Source organism: Hippocampus comes, unplaced genomic scaffold (assembly GCF_001891065.2).
Source record: "Hippocampus comes isolate QL1 unplaced genomic scaffold, H_comes_QL1_v1.1 scaffold45, whole genome shotgun sequence".
NCBI lineage: Eukaryota > Metazoa > Chordata > Actinopteri > Syngnathiformes > Syngnathidae > Hippocampus > Hippocampus comes.
Window position 1 is genome coordinate 1,721,903 of NW_017805783.1, and position 17,885 is coordinate 1,739,787.

A 17,885-nucleotide genomic window follows, 5' to 3' on the forward strand; every position below is an offset into this window, starting at 1 on the left:
ACACGAATGATTTATTCTTTTTGAATCAAGGTAAACTGGTATTTAGTCTTTAGTCTGCTTCTATGAGCTATGAGTGGGAAATTACAGTATATCTTTTTGTATCGTCATTGTTGGGTCAAACGTTTCGATCAGCAAATGGGTGCGCTTCTTCCCTCTTGTGGCCACCTCTAACAAAGATGGGCTTGGGGGAAAAAAAACCATCACAGGAACAGATATGCTGTCTGAGCTAAGAATAAAAATAAAACCAAAAGTCCTGATGAAAGGACACAACAGCGGTATCTGTGTAGCTTCTAACCGCATTGCAACAACAAGAGCACAAAAGAGCCAAGTCAACAAACAGCTCATTGCAAGAAAGCCAGCACTTCTCTGCTATTGCAATATCCTTTTCTAAATGACAGCGTAGCTTTAAATATTCTCTTAAACTATACAAAATATTGAAGCACACCAAAAATAGCTCTAAAATCTTAAACATATAAGATAACTGAGGTGAAATGATACGACCAAATAAATACTTTATGGAGAAACTTACACTTACGACGATGTGGATGTCCAATGGAAATTATGAAAGGCATGCGCCATTATTGGCTTACATTTGAAGAACCATGAACAAATATCCTGCCCTGTTTCAGTGTATCAAAAGAAGAAAAAGAAAACATTTGGCGGACATCACATTCAGGATGTGAGTGATTTTTTTTTTTTCTGGGTCATGTTCTAAAAAGTTTGACTGCACTTTTATGAGCTGGTCATTAACCAACAGAAAGAGAACAACGGGACCACAATGTGACCTGGATGTCCCTGCTACATTTCTATCTGGTTTGAACTGACTACACCATTGTACAGATTCATCATAAGTCTACCTCAGACAGTCTTCCTGGAACTGGATGATGACGTAAATGTTTCTTATAACAGCATGTCGAGACCAATTGGATGTGCACAAACATAACGGAGTCGGTGTGACGTGAATAAGAGTTAAAAAGGTTCACCTTCAGTTTCACAGATGGATATGACCATGGTGAACATTGCCTGTCAATTGCTGCACCGTCACCAATTCATTACTATGAACTGGAAGGTTGTCATTTAAGCCAAAACACATTTTACCACTAAATCCATATGACCAATGTAAACATTTCAACTCCAGGTGTGGGCCTTAATCCACACCGGATATGCTGCACTTTTGTAAATATCAATGACAAACTAGCATAAACACATTAGTAGTACTTTTTAAGAAATTACATTTTTGGCTGGCAGAATTGAATGACATGAATACCACATATGGTACTAGATTTGCAGCTGTGAACGATGAGTGTAAACATGTCCAATAACAGCGATCAGATTTTTGAGTTATTCGAAACAATGCTTTATCATTGGTCAAGTCTCAGAAAGATAGCTGGTATCAAAATAATTTGACATTTTCCCCAATGACAAAATACAAAAATAATCGGCGTGGCAGTCGGGACCCCAACATTTATAACTGGGGGAGAATACTTAAAACTGCAAAATAATACTCCATTTTACCATTCAACAAAACATTGGCAGAATTGACTGAATCGGTAATGAACCCTGACTGCTATGTAATGCACCAATTAACCGTTTCAGAAAACCGTCACTACTGTCAAGTTCTCACTATCTGCTCTGGACTTGTGGTCTCGAACAGGCAGAAGCAGCCTATGGCAGTAATGCAAGAAATTCAAAATGTTCCCTTTCAGCATTGCGAGGAATCACCAGAATCACACCTGGCAGTCAATATATAAAAAAAAAAAAAAAATCTACAAATCTTGAATACACCTGACTTCACAGATACAAATACCAGCACAACAAAACCTAAGTTTGTAACGAAAACAATATATTTGGGTTCATCTGGTTCATAGACTTTGTCAGTAACAAAACTAGTGCGAGGTCCCTCTGCACTGACCTAAAAAGGTCCTCCACACACTCAACAATTGGATTTAGCTAGCACAACCTGATCGTGTGAAATTATTCAGACTTAACTTTCATTTTTTCCACTTTACAATACATAACGCATGATGTGGTTAAGGTCGTGAAATGATAAATGGCAGTGCAGAGCCCATTACATATAGACATGACAGACCGTTACCATCATCTGTCTAAATAAAAGAAATTCCCAGACATACAAACCCTAGTTTCACTGAAGTTAGGACGTTGTGCCAAACGCAAATAAAAACAGAGGACAATGATTTGCAAATCATGTTCCTCCTAGATTCTATTGAATGCACTATAAAGACAGGATATTTAATGTTCAAATTGATGAACATTGTTCTTTTTTGGCAAAGATTTTCTGACTATGAATTTGATGCCTACAACATATCCCCCCCCCCCAAAAAAAAAATTTAAAAAAGATGGGATAGGGGCATCAAAAGACTGGGAAAGTCAAGGAATTATCAAAAAAATACCTGTTTGGAATATACCACAGGTCAACAGGTTAACCTGAATATACCACGCGGTCATGACACTCGTTATGTCATGACCGCGTATAAAAGGCTCGGTTGCTCACAAGCAAGGAAGCAATTTAGGCTGCCAAACGAGCAACGTCTTTTTCAGGGATGTTCTTGCTTATTTCAGCAAGAAACCACCAAGCGATATTCTGCATGGCTTCAAATAAGAGAGTAAGTAAAAGTACAAGAATGGCCTACCAGCAGTCTAGACCTGTCTCTCATTGAAAATATGACATGTATTAATTATGAAGCACAAAATATTACAACAGAGACATTGGACTATTGAGCAACTGAAATTGTACATCAAGCAAGAATGGGAAACACCTGCAAAGCTTCAAACAATTACTGTTCTCAGTTCCCAAATGCTCGTCGAGTGTTGTTAGAAGTAAAGGTGATGTAACACAGTGGTCCTGGCTTTTTTGGAATATTTCAGGCATCAAATTACAAATTAGTGATTTTTTAAAAAAAATTTTGTCAGGTGAACATTGTAGTGTATTCAATTGAATAAAAAAAAAAAAATTGTCAGGTGAACATTGTAGTGTATTCAATTGAATACAGGTTGAAATGACGTGCAAATCATTGCATTCTGTTTGTATTTACATTTTGCACAACGTCCCAACTTCATCGGAATTGGGGTTTGTAGTTAAACAATAGCTGGTATATTTAAAAACAAAAAAAACGGTATAAATATTAACCATCACGACAAAACAACTCAATGGGGAGGGTAACAATACAGTGAGTGGCACATTTGAGAGCAGTGCATTAAAAAAAAAAAAATGATGCACAATAAAATATCAACACACAGTTAAGGTAAATAGAGAATATTGTGTACAAGTGTAAAAGTAGAACAGACCAACATTGTTCAACACACAGTGGGAATAGACTGAAAGGCTTGGATGGAAAGGTGTACAGTAATTGAACCTAGAAATATTTGTGTAACGGAATTCACAGATAGCGTGGAACAACACATAACTCATACCTAAATTAAATGGAATGACCCGAGGGTGACCTTGTGTTGATTTTCCTTTTTATGCTGACAGAAAAGCGCGGCGAGTCTCTCACAGCAGGTACGCACAGAGTCTCCAGACGCCTCCCTTCACAACGCGCCGACTCTGGCCGTGGACCACTCTAGGCGGCCGCCTCCTCCAACGCAGGCAGCAAGCCTCTCTCTGTTAGGTGAGCCTTCAGAGAATTGAAGATGAAGAGCTGCTGGTCGGCGCGAAGGGCCAGGAGCTGCTGGATCACCTTGCTTGGGTTCGGACCCCTGAGAGGTAGTACAAACATGCCAATCGTAAACTACCAATCGTCAAAGGACACGGCAAAACGTCAAGTTCGTCACAACCACAGTTTTGAACAAATATTTCATTGTGTTTACCTGATGAAACTAGCAATGTAGACATTTACAAATGTGGCCATGAGGTACTGGCAGTCGAATCGGTCCATTATGCCACCGTGTCCTGGAATAGTGTTGGCAAAATCCTGGAAGAGGAGGCATTTCATGTTGCGCTTTGCATTTGCACAGTAGTGTACACAAATTGCATGTTCAACCCAAATGCCAGCAGAATATTTGACAAAGATATGAAGAGCCAAGCCCAGGCCATACAAAAGTAGTCGTGTACCTTTATCTTAAAGGCCCTCTTAAAGCCGCTGGCAAAAAAGCCACCAAAGGGTCCAACAATGGATGCAAATGTGGACAGAGCGATGCTGTGGATCTGGAATGGATAGAGGCGAACTGTGGTCTGCGGAAACAAGCGGGACAAGATTAGATGAAAACAGTCAGTGACTAAAAAAGACAGTTTTGTGACGAACTCGTATAGCAAAGCCATTTTCCTCATTGAGATTGATTGACATGCCCATACTCCTTTACAGCCTCTGAAAATCCACCAGCATTTTTGTTACGTAGATTCATTTTCGCCATTGAGGCAGAAAATAATGTGAAAACACCACTGAGAAACAGATTTATTCCATTTACAATTCAAGTCACAGTACTGCTCTACTTTTGTGGCAAAACTTGCCCACCCAAGTCTGAAGGTTTGGTGCCTGCAATTTTCAACCGTGTTTATTTTCCCTGAGGATATGTTGTTGACTTACCCATCCAGTGACAGACTCTAGAATGCTGGGAAGGGTGTAGTCCTGAAGCTGGAAAAGTTCAGGCGGCTCACAGTCCACCTGGAAACTGTTGGAATCGTTGTTGAACTCGACTGGACATACGAAGTAGCGGTAGCCTGCCATCACGTAAGAGAGCTGTAAGGAAAATCAAGGGTGCAGGTTACTTTCTTACAGTGCTGTGGCTTGACTTATCATATAGCAAAAATGAAAAGCCACACATAGCTATGGTTTGGATCATTTGAAAGCAGTCATTGTCATTCTGACCCATTAGAAATTCTGACGTGTGATGATGTCAGCGTGTGAGTGATGATTACTTTCAACGCTAAATCTCAGGTTTTAAACTTCACATTCTGGTTAGTTTGCGCCCTCTTTTAAACTACGAAAGAAGCCCGTGGATTACCTGGTTGACACCGATCCCAATTGGGTCATTTATAAAACAGAAAGTTGTGAAAAAGCTGTGAAAATGCCTGCTTGGACGGTCAGAGTGAATGGGCCAGTGTGAGTGATGACGACGCCAGCTACTGTACTTAGCAAAGAGTGCGGCAGCGCAACTCAGCACAATGTGTAACCCACTCATCAATTCAACAAAGTTGTTGCTGTAAAAATATGTGAAATGGGAAAAAAAAAGAGGACAAATTAAGCTTCTGACAACATTTGCAGCGGGAGCTTGACACCCAAATAACCTCGCCTAAAAATCGCACATATGCACACGGGGGTGCTAATGACGCCACCGTAAGATCCAATACCACTCACTATTGTTGGCGTCCGAGATAAAAAGTGGCCATAAATGCTTGATTTGCCATTTTGGTCTTCTGAACCTAACTAGCCGGTTTTTTGTGAAAAAAAAAAAAAAGGTCTTTCACGAAAGGAATTACCGGTAATAATGGATGCTACTTGTTTATCTTCGCACAGAGACACACAAGAGAATTCAACAATTACTTCCATTTGTCCGAAAGACAATATAAAAAGAAAAGTCACCATGATGCCAAACAAAATGGTAGCGAAGAATCCACCAATGAATCCCTCCCACGTCTTCTTTGGCGACAGCTGTAGAGGACGCAGTACAGACACAGTATGTAGTACCGCTTGTTAACATTGCTCATTTAATCATAACACTTGCAAAAACAGATTTGCAGAGTGCTTATGTCGACCAACCTTAATGAGAGGGGTACGTCCAAAGAAGAAACCAAACATGTAGGCCATAATATCATTACAGATCACACAGGAAATTGGCACAATAAACCTAGTGAAAGGAAAAAAAAAAATGACAACAAGACTTGCTTATTAAAATTGTTCAAAGTGCTGTCGGGGTTAAAAGTAAACACATTTGCTCCTCATCTGTACACGCTATAAATATTCTGAAAAATGGACATCTCCAAGCATGACATTTTCTGCTAGCATACCTAGAACTTGCACGGTGCGGGCAGACTTTTTACATACCAGATCATCCCTTCAAACAGGTTGTGAATAATGAGGTGAGACTGTGTCACCACAATCAGCAGAGTCACGTGAGTCCACCCAAACTGATGAAAAGAGAAAAAAGGAAGACGGTTATGACACAGATTGCTTTGCGTGAAGGCATCCTAACCAGGTCTAACTAGACAGAATGTGCACAACAACAAATATACGAGTACTGTATATTCGTATTATATTGTTGTGACATTCTACCAGGTTCGATAACATGCACCAAATCACAATTAAAACACTGCACTTTACAACACTACAGATAGTTTGATCGATGGATGTACTGCCAACAGGAGAGCGGTGTTTTTATTATTGTTATTATTATTATTATTGTTCATTTTTGGAGTAATTTCTGCATTGAGTTGTCTATAAGAAATCAACGTGCTTCTGTTTCAGCTCTCGAAACAATTTTCAAAGTGTGGTGCGTGCACCAGTTTGGTGGTATGCAAAATAATCATTGAGTATTTTTGCAAGCCTGCAGTTGTGTTGAGCAGATTGTTCATGAATTCTGTCATTTCCAAATGTCTGCGAGCTCATGAAGGCAACAGCGTGTGAGCTGGTGAGATTGGACAAGGCAGTCAAAGGGTGGAGAGAAAAGGGGGCACAGAGGAGAGTGAATGTTAGGTACATGTCAGGCAACGGTCATGGGGAATGCAATACTTGTTCAATACTATGATCAGCTGAGTAGAACGTAAACTGCACAATATTAGTGTCTTGCATTTGTTACAATATTTATGATAAATAAAACCTCTGCTTCTTTGTGATGAACACTTCGGCCCACTATGCTACTGTATCAAATGTTGGGCATGATAGTGGTACTTGGAGGCCTTGTTATTTGTTTTGTTTTGTTTTTTGGGTGGTATTTGGTACACAAATGTTGAGAACCAGTGGAAAAATCCTTTGACACAAACAAGGGCATATACTCAATTCAACGTTGTACACACAATGCTTTCAGCAAGACACAAAAAAAAAAAAAAAAACTTGAATACAGTTAAGTTTAAATAAATATATATTAAAAGCTGTAAAAGTTGTTGCTTGGCCCACCAATTCTGCCGAGTTCTCGTTTTTCAACATTTCATCTTAAAATGTCTCATTCAGTCTGACAAAAAATTCTAAATGAGCTACAGACAAGCAAGAGGATGAAACGATCATTCTGAACCTGCAGTGAATTGCAAAACGCTTGAATAAAATTCTTAGCAATAAACAAAAACATGAGGACAACACTTAAGCAAATTGCTAAAGAGAAGAAACGTGATGTTCCAAATCAGCTTTCTCAAGATATTTTTGAAAATGACTGAACACTGAGGATAGGCGCAGCGTCTGGTTTGTTTTCCTTTCAGATGACTGCCAAACGATTTCTAGGGCAACGGTTTCCCTTCGCCTCCAGAAAGTGATTCCCTCTTGCAGGCCTCATTAATAACAGTGCCTCCCAGGGTGGTGGCTAAGAAGAGCCCGGATGTTACTTACCATGTAGAACTGAAGGCGGTAGTGCTTCTTCACCAAACTCAGTACAAACATGCAGAAACCTGAAAGTGTGAATCACGGTCGTCAATGCACTGCCCATTAGAGAGGGATCAATTAAGTCAGAATCCAGGTCATTTTGACAAACTGGCCAATTCTAGTCTGACCTTAGCTAAAAGTCTAAATTGTTATGCAGCAGAGTGTCTCAAGGCTGCATTCTATTGAGAGTCTGGCGACTGAGGAGACGGTGCCCTTGCAGATCAGTAATAAATTGGAAATACAAATCAGTTGCCTCTTATCAGCTCTTGGCTCGCTTCTATGGTTCTTTTTTTCTTTTCTTACCCCAAAGCCTTTGACTGCAGAGAAAAGAAACCAAGACTTTCCGGTTTATCCAAGACAGGTTTCTATTTTGCACATTCTTTAAAATGCAAATCCATATGTGGTACCGTCAGACTCTGTCCTTTACAACAACAAAAAAGGCACTTTCTAATAAAAATAATGGCAAATTAGTGTACAAAATCGATACGTGTCTGCTTGCAGGAACTACATACAAAACTGATATCAGATCTGTATGGCTGATAAACATTCGAGGTTGTGGTCCACTAGCATGAGAGTGAAATGGGTGAGTGAAATATCTTTAATAAGTACTGTCGATGCTGTGTGTCAAGTGTGATTTTACCGGTGAGGTAGAGGGCAAAGGAGATAAAGCGGTGGTATTTGCTGAGGATACGAAGTGGCTCTTCCCTTTGCACCAGTGTGAAGAAGTAATCTGTGACGGTCTCACCGTAGAAGAAGTAATTAACGCAGAGCAGGAAGTACCTGTCGGGAAGAGGGTTGACACGCTAACCTCACATGCTTTATGAGAGCAACATGCGTTCACTATGTCCAGAAAAAGAAACAGCAAAACATTATGCCGGATGGAAAGACTTTAGGTTCATCAGAAAACCTTCACCAATTTGATACAGACTAATTCCTCTGCAAGTATAGTGCCCTTGAAAAAGCATTCATGGCTTATTAACTATTTCACATTTTGCCACCTCATAACCTCCAACTTAAGTGTTTTTTTTTTATTAAATTGAGATTTTATTAGATTGTCCAACGCAAAGTAGCACATAATTGTAAAGTGAAATGGAAATGATGTATAGTTTTCACATTTTTAAGCAAATAAAAATCTGAAAAATATGATGTGTATCTGTGCTCAGGCATCCCTTGTTAATACATTGCAGTTCTGTACAACCTTTCAATTACAGCTGCAAGTCTTTTGGGGTACGTCTCTACCAGCTTTGCACATCTCGCACTTACTTTTCTTGGTTAATGCTTAGCCAGATTGGATGGAGAGTGTCTGTGTACAACAATTTAGGATTGCCACTGAAGTTCAATAGGATTTAAGTCTGGACTTTTGAGTGGCCAATTCGAACATGAATATAGTGGGTCGAAAGTCTTGGCCACTTTAGATTCGTGAAGGAAGCGCGTGAACGCAGAAGAGGTCAGCCAGTATGTCAGCCGGCAACGGAGGCAATCGTCCTCCTACCACCATGCTCGAATACACTCGAACCTCCGACGTTGTTTTGAAAGTCCCAAAAAGATTACCAATCAAACAAACAGAGACTCGGTCAGAATAGAACCAAGCACTGTGAATAGAAAATACCGCTGAAGCAGCAGGATGGTCGCCACATACACGTGGTACACCGTCCGCCATCTTGGCTAGATCCTGCAGCTATTGTAGGTGTCCTGTGGACAGATTGTCCCACATAAGCTGTAGATCTCGCAGCTCCTCCAGCTTGACCGTGGGCCTCTTGGCTACTTCTCTGACACAGAAAAGGTGTATTCATAGGGGAGGACGGTATTTGACCAATTACAGTAGGTGACTTCTATTGATTGCACTGGATTCTATTGAACGGGGATCAGAGTACAGGGGTATGAATACAAATGCACGCCACATTTTTCAGATTCATATTTGCTTCAAATTTTGAAAATCATATGTTATTTTCAATCCACGTCACAGTTCAGTGCCATTTTGTCGATCTATCTCATGAAATGAAAACAAATTACATCCGTCACAAAATGTGAATGAGGTCAAATTGAATATGAATACTTTTATTCAAGGCACCATAAGTAGTTGCCACTGGACACGACATGACAAGGACTAATGTCACATCTTCTATTACGCTAAGGATGAAGATCACAGGGAGTGAAAAGCTGAAGTACTGTAGTATACCACTGCAACTGTCTATACCTACTCTAAATATTTCAGTTGAGACAACAAACCTCAGTAAATCTGCCACAAAATAGAAGATGAGACAATATGATTAAAAAAAAAAAAAAGTTTCATTTTCATGACGCAAAACGTTTCATTCTGTGTGTGTAGGTCCTCACCAACTCAATGTCCTGAACCATGGCAGATGATACGAGTGGTAAACGCTGTAACCAATGGTGATGATTTCGAGGAAGCATTTGATCTGAACACACAGGACCTATGCAAGCAAATCCGCAATTACAAAGGAGGAACAACGCAAGCCAAATTAATGAAGCATTCAAAACTGTTTGATTTGAAGCAGAAATTTGGATACAGCCATTAAAACGGAATGGGGAACTAAACAGTGAAAATCCAGCTAGTCATCTGTCTAATGTCTAATCATATACATGTCAATACTTTACAGCTGTTGATATGTGCAGTATCAAGCAACATGCTTTGGGGTTGACTTCCACTAAGGTTCAACTGTTTACAAAGGTGTTCATTAATAAACAATAAAAATCTGGAGCATATGATTTTTTGGGGGGGTCAGCGATTTTGCTAACAGATTACTGTATAGAAGACAGGGAGTGCCAGATGAATACCTCTTTCCAAATTCCCGCCAAAATTGGAATTCTAAAAATGTGTCATTTGTTATTTTGTAACACTGTTCACCACATCTATCTATCATTTCCATATGCGATGCAGAAAATGTTATTAAAACAACAAAGACTATGGTGTGGAAAAACTACTGCATGATACCATTTAGCTTCCATGATGTTCTTGCAATGCCACTTGATGCCGGCCGTACTCACAATCATCATAAGCACCATGGGGCCTAGGTAGATGATGATGAAGAAGAAGGAAATCATGGCAAGTGTAAGGATCCCTCGGACCCACCAGTTCTTCCATCTATAAGAGATGAAAAAAAATGCACATTTTGCTTCCCGAAGTAAGGATGGAAGAGATGAAAATTGCAAGTAATCCATCCATCCATCCATTATGTCATCTGCTTATCCTCACAAGGGTCCCCAATCACCATGATATTAATTTCACTTGATCACTTTTAATTACTTTTCGATTATTCAAATGCCCAATGTAAAAAAAGATTTTAAAATGAACATCAATAATACTGTATATACATACTTGTCTGGTCTTTTTTTTGTTTTGTTCCGGTTATAGAATGTGGGAGGAAAAAAGAGCATCCTAAATTCAAAACCAACGCCATTAATTCACCTTGAGGAGAGTCCGGACAAGGCTTTATTTAACACCTCTGGTGTGTCATCAGGCGGCACTGGCACCTCAGGGACACCCGAGTCCATTTTGTCCACTTTGGGGTCGCTGTCTGTTGCGCCATCTTTCTCTGATCTCAGCTCACTGTCTGAACCCTAAAATGCAAACACACGTATAAGCAATGAAATACAAATGGTGACATATGTGCCTGCCGCACCTTAAAATTCTTATTACCGTTTCACTAAGTTGTGAGTTGACTGCAGGGGGAGGGTAGCAGCACTGCCCCAATATAACTGCTATGCAGCTATAAAATTATGAATACAGTAATATTTGAAATAAAATACAATCATGTTTCATTGTTATACTACTTAGTCAATATAGCCAAATTTTGGCAACACTGACTAAAAAAAACAATCCTTGACTTGCTGTGCCGAGAGGCTCTCTGTGCAGGGGCACATTGCTCAGTCGAAAACTTGCCATTCAAACAGCCCAATGGGCTGGAATGTGGCATTTTTCACTTGGGCTTTGGGAGACAAGTCAATGTGTTCCATATGTTCTGCTTAGCAATAAGTGGCTATGAAAAACAATCAGAATAATGTTGTTGATTGTTATTGTTTACTGTGCATTTTTGAACAACACACTGAATTCTAAATTAGGCAACCAAATATTGAAGTGAAACATATGACAATTGGATTGATGACATATGACAATTGGATTGATGGAAAAAAAAAATCTTTAAAACATTTTGCTACTGAGCTGAAGCCAATGTGAAAAGAACAAAGCTAATTATCACGAAACAAAGTAAACGCACTTTATTTGCTTTCCTGGGCCATGTAAGATAATTTGGCGGCCCCAAGCTGGCCACCGGACCTCGAGTTTGACACCTGTGCGCTAGAGTCTCTCGGTACGTAGGGAATTACAAATGATTGGTGTTGTCTGTGCCATTATAAGTACTGTATATTTTCTTTTGTCTTTGGAAAAGACTCCGTCTAGGACCTGCATCAATGATCTTTAGCAAGCTGCACACTGGAAGAATGCCGTCTAAAGTCACTGATCTTCACGCTTTAGTTGAACAATTCTGTGTGACGCACAGAAACACAGAAAAAGCAAACTGTTCACACCCCAACTGACCCCTGAGCTGCAGTGACCAAATTAGGCTTTCAGTCGTCCCCACACCACAGATGGTCGACCGACAGTATGCTGCGCAGCTAGCAACATAAAAGGCAAGAATCAGCTAGCGAATGTCACAATCCTACACCCATTCACATGACATACTTTTTACATTACATTCTTTGAGAATAATGGCTCAAATTGAACATGCACAGAATTTGATTAACATCAACCGAGCAACTATTGTACATCTGGTGGTTCCCATGGAGACAATATTTTTCTTTCAGAATGCTTGAGTTAAAAATAGGCCACCGTCTCACATAACCTCCGCCCCGCCCCCAGTACTCCCACTTCATTATTCTTGTTAGGCCACAAGGAACTTGGAGCTCCTGTGCAAATGTCATATTTCTTCCCCAAGATTTATAGAAGAAAAGAATATGACATTCTTGACTAGTGCAACATCTTAGATGTGATACGCACACATACTGTAGGCCCTTCTGAAATAAAACAAATGATTATGATTTTGTTTTCAAATGAGAGTGTATGTAAGGTTTGGAAAAGAAATTATGTCAACCACATACAGTACTTCAAAATCAATCAAATTACACAATCCATGATTGAGAAAAGATCGTTTTCGGTCAGCCAGACATTTTATTGAGACCTGAAGTCATTCTCGGGAATCGCTGCCCTACCTGCAGTCACCATATAATTTACTTTACAATGACAACCACTGATTCTGACAGGGAGCGAGAGATCAAAACACAGTTTACCCATTTGAAAATAAGTTACTAAATACTTACGAGGACACGTCATAGTACTCATACTATGTTCAGTGTCTCAAAATCCCCTTAAAAATGTAGCAGCGTGGTGTCAACATTAGGAATGGCATCTGGTTCATCTTTCTCCACACTAAATACTTGTGGGTCAGTATCGCACCAGTGTATATTAAAACATCAGCGTCATCTCACATATTTGAAATATTGGGAAATTAGTCTGCTAGAGGATGAATCAGATTTTTGGCAGACGGATGGACAGACATTTGGGCAAAGATTAGGAATTGCCTACAACAAGATGTCACCATAGTGACATGGCCAAGAAAGAAACGAGTGGATTCACAGCATATATTGTAGCATCAATCACTACAGTACCATGTAAATAAATACTACATGAACCGTAATGCATGTACAGTGCATCAGGAAAATATTCACAGCGCTTCACTTTTCCCATATTTTATGTTACAGCTTCATACCAAAATGATATAAATGATTTTCTTTCTCCAAATTCGATAAGCAACATGTCATCATGAGAACATACAAACAAAAGTTTCGTTTTGAAATTCTTGCAAATCTATTCCCAAAAAAAACAAACAAACAAAAAAAAACAAACCCTAAGCCACAGGTGTCAAACTCAAGGCCCGAGGGCCAGATCTGGCCCTCCACATAATTTTATGTGGCCCGCGAAAACAAATCAGACATGCCAACGTCTACCCTGATTGCTAAAATCTGAACCAAAATTTCACCTCCTCATATGTAATAAATAACACAGATATTGTAAGCATTTTCTTGTTACCAAATCCCTCATTACAGTAACTTAAACAATCGTTCAATCAACCATTATTCTTGACTGCTTTAAATACTTTCACAGTCATAACGGCCCTCGTAGGAAAACGGTCACTTCAATGTGGCCCGTGACAAAAATGAGTTTGACACCCCTGCCCAAAGCCATCACAGATTGATAAGCATTTACAGCCTTTGCCACAATGCTCAAAATTGTGTGCTGTTAAGTCTTGGCAAACCTTTTTTGATTGACGGTCCTAAAATAGCAGTGAGGCGATAAAATGTAATTTAGCGTTGAAGGAGGCATGTTACAAATAACGAGGAGGGATTGATGGACTGGGCCGGCCTGAAATACTGAAGACTGACAAATACGGACTACTGGCTCTGTCACTGGCAAATGATGGAAGTTCACTAACAGGCCCATAACTGATTTTGGACTGCATGTAAACGTAGCCACTGGACAGAGACTTCCTGGACGAAAACCTGTTCCAAAGTGCTCAGGGCCTCAGACTGGGGCGAAGAGTTACCATCCAACAGGACACCTCTGTGAATCGCCTTGAGTGGGCCAGCCATAGCCTAGACTTGAATTCAATCAAACATCTTTGGAGAGATCTGAAAGTGTCTGTCCACCGACGCTCAACATCCAACCTGATGGAGCTTGAGAGGTGGTGCAAAGAGGAATGTGTGAAACTGTCCAAAGACAGGTATTCCAAGCTTGGAGCATCATATTAAAAAAAGAATTGAGGCTGCAAATATTGCCAAAGGTGCATCATTTTTTTTTTTTTGCTGCTGTAGACTGCAAATTTCCCTAGTGTGGGACAAATAAAGGTTATCTTATCTTATCTTATCAACAAAGTATTGAGCAAAGTATAAGTTAAGTATTTAAGCATTTTCAGCTGTAAAATAATTAGATTTGGAAAAAGTGAATACTTTCCGGATACATTACAAGTAGTATCACTGATGACATTAGGGCAATACTGTAATGGATTGAACTCTGGAGCTGGTGAATGTCCATTAGTAATAAAATTCTGAATTCCATCCACATATCACGGAAAATTAAACATTCTACCAAACAAGTGAGGCATACACATAAGCGAGCAAGTCAAAAGTCAGATTACAACAACAATGTAAACTAATCTGTGGCTTTATCACTTTAACGTTTCATGATGACTGCAGCCTTTGCAATTGAAAAATTGCATTCTACTGCACTGCAATATCGAGCTGAATTTGATTTTCAGCCCTGCTTGAGACCCTAAGGATAAGAATAAGGCCCGCCATACACCAAGCAACGGGAGAGAACACAACTGAACAGGACGATCGTGAAATGAAAGGCGGTTAGCGACTTAAGCCTGCAGAACAAGCGATGAACCCCCGCTGACATGGCCAACTTGCTAAAACATGCTTAGGTGTGACAGTACGACTGAATTATTTCAACTGAATTCAAACACAAACAGCGATTGTCAAGGAAGGAGCTGATTATCTTGGCTGCTGTAGTAAATTTATAATAATGCAAAGAATGCGAATATCTGAGAAGCGCTTGGCAGTGATCGGCGCTTTCAATAACTGCACTCTTGTACTTCAGCAACAGACTTACCAAACCGGATCTCTCTTCAAACTGACTTCATTTTCTCTCTTCAAACTGACATTTTTGTTGGGGAAATACAACAGTTCAATATTGTAGACCTGGGGAGTCCCATGGAAAAAGCGTGCCCTTGGCTTAGCTTTCACATAAATACTTGACAGTCCAGCATATGTTCACAAATGGCCATTTGTTTTTAAACAGGTCGTAACTCGTGATGAGTTCCTGATGCATGAGAAATGTTTGCAAAAGCTTTTGACTTAATCACAGCGCTGCATCCGCCATTCCACCACGCCCCCTCCAGCATCCACCCGCAATTTGACAACAGCAAAACCCATTTCCGTCCTTTGCGCATGAACACTGAAGTGAAATTTCAACGTTGTGTGTCGCAGCAGCCAAATGAAGGTTGGAAGGCAAACCCTGTCAGCCCCCTCTCAAGTAATTAGTAACCGTGGACGCAGAATTAAAAACACAATCAAAAAAAGATAATTTCGATCTCGACCTTAAGTGTATGGCTCGCTGGCGAAGAGCTGACATGTAGAATAGACCGTGCAGGGTTTGGCTCTGCGCTCCATCTCAGAAAATTGTGTACAATGTATTTTACATTAGGTTTGACTTTAGAATTTGCTGTTTGTTGATCGATGACGAAAGTGGAGTATACTCGGGATCACATTGTTATTTAAATAAAAGGAAACGGGGTTTAAAAGATAAATATGCTTTTCATACAACCCCCCTCATATGTTAAAAGGGTTCCCCAATTTACGCAGGACTTTCTATATTAAAGCGATCATCGTCCAAAATGAATTAGCTAGGTGGCTAACTAGCATCACATTGAAAGGGCAGGAGCGGGTCCAAGCTAACGTTACCTTGTCCTCGGACGGCTGGTTTTGTAACGTCGCCTCGGTGTCTGTGGCTCCACGGTGCCTCAGTTCTGTCATCTTCGCAAACTACGGCCCAAAGAAAACAGCGAAGGTTCTGTTCCACTGAGATAGCCTCTGGCTAAGATTCGGCACGGTTTTAGTTTACATTAAAATCCCGCCGAGTCAAGTGGGAGTGAAATGGAACATTACTTCCGCTTTTCAAAATAAACGTTTCATTTAATTATCCGCAACGGCTTCCTGACTACTGTACTCGCCAACAACTAAAATTATTTGAACTTTTTTTTGTCTGCAGATGACTTAAAAACTGGACTAGATGACCTAATAGAGTACAATTCTGCAAGTTTGTTATTGATGTAGTTCCATGTAATTACAGGTTATAACCTAATACAAATTATTTTATTGCACCATAAAATTGCCAAATGTGAATTCATTTTCAATGACCTCTACATGTTTTTTCGATTTTTTTTTCATTTGGATTTTTAAAAAGCCTGAGTTCATAAACTCACCGTTATCCATCCATCCATCCATCCATTATCTCAACCGCTTATCCGAGGGTCCCGGGCCTGTTAGAGCCTATCTCAGCTGTTTTTGGGCAGTATACATGCCGGATTTGTATGTGGGATCGATTCCCATTTAGTGATGGTGTGAATGTGGGTGTGCATGATTGTTTGTCACTATAAGTGCCCTGCGACTGACTGGCGACTAGTTCAGGGTGTAGTCTACTGGGTTAGGCTGCAGCAACTCCCCCGCGACCCTGTTCAGAATAAGCGGTGTTGAAAATGGATGGATGGATGTTTGCACTGTCATTCGTTGACAAACCATCAGACGCTGACGGACCGTTCCATCACAGGGACGTAATGCCCATCGCTGCAAACTATCTCATTGTGATACAGAAAGTAAAAGACAGCATAGCACAAAGACAAAAAAAATAAAAAAAGTTCAAAAACAGAAAAGTGAGCATGGGAAAATCTCCTTAGTGCTTAGGGACATTTGTAAATCCACATCATAATAATTCTTTTGACTTGCGATGAGCTATTTCAGGTTGATCTAATGCTTCACGCATTTCCCTTCATTAGAAAATAGTCAACATTCACCGAGGGAAAAAAAGTCGAATGGAAATGTATAGAAATGGGCTTGACATATTTTGACCACTTGTTCAGCAATTTTAAATGAAAAGACTTACACGATGAACCAATGCCAAAATGTTGTGGGGTGGGAGACAATTCAAACAGAAAACGGATGGAGATCGATATGTAATGGAGAGATACTCGATCTGTACCTGATAAAGTTGGCACGCTGAAGTTACGGCAGTGTGTGATGTTACAACCAAAGAGTGAACAACTTGTTTGGGCTAAGCTTCCCGCCTCCGCACCGATGTCCGTTGGCAGCGCGGTTATAACTGAACCAACTCAATCAAGGTGCAGATCCAGAAAGATCCTGGTTGGCAGGGTTATTGCACCGATGTGGGGCTATGGATGGCTCCCAGTGAGGGTCATCAACCCCTCTAGTGAACAAGTGGTGTTCAAAAGGAACACAATGCTAGCGGATGTGTTTCCCTGCATTGCTGCTGAGGACTTGTCTGAGCCCGACAACATCCAAATTTTCTCCCAATCTGTTATGCATGCTGTGAGGCCAAGGTCCAACTTGGACTACATGATCTGCACTTGGATGCGTGTGCTGTGTCTGACATGTGGAGGGACAGACTTTTACAAAACATTGGGAGATATGAATCAGTCTTTTCATGGAACAGGATGGAATGTGGGGAGGCCTCTGACTTTGTGCACAAGATACACCTGGTGCATGAGA

The 17,885-nt window shown here is 40.3% G+C and overlaps 1 protein-coding gene across 1 annotated transcript; it reads right to left on the reverse strand.

The window, feature by feature from the left end:
- Window positions 1-3,211: 3,211 nt before the first annotated feature.
- cds2 (CDP-diacylglycerol synthase (phosphatidate cytidylyltransferase) 2) lies at window positions 3,212-16,273 on the reverse strand. The gene is made up of 13 exons (XM_019885131.1): window positions 16,065-16,273; window positions 10,957-11,108; window positions 10,536-10,632; window positions 9,864-9,961; window positions 8,167-8,306; window positions 7,494-7,552; window positions 6,003-6,085; window positions 5,718-5,805; window positions 5,541-5,609; window positions 4,545-4,697; window positions 4,073-4,192; window positions 3,829-3,932; window positions 3,212-3,717 (listed from the first exon to the last, which is right to left on the reverse strand). The coding sequence occupies exons 1-13, from the start codon at window positions 16,134-16,136 to the stop codon at window positions 3,582-3,584; spliced, it is 1,371 nt and encodes a 456-aa protein (XP_019740690.1). The 5' UTR covers window positions 16,137-16,273; the 3' UTR covers window positions 3,212-3,581.
- Between the last annotated feature and the right edge of the window lie 1,612 nt (window positions 16,274-17,885).

Coding starts and splice junctions, on each gene's coding strand:
- cds2 (XM_019885131.1), bottom strand. CDS start 16,136: ATGACAGAACTGAGGCACCGTGGAGCCACAGACACCGAGGCGACGTTA. Junction 4,193..4,544: donor TAGAGTCTGTCACTGGATGG/GTAAGTCAACAA, acceptor TTGTTTCCGCAG/ACCACAGTTCGCCTCTATCC. Junction 3,718..3,828: donor TACATTGCTAGTTTCATCAG/GTAAACACAATG, acceptor ACTACCTCTCAG/GGGTCCGAACCCAAGCAAGG.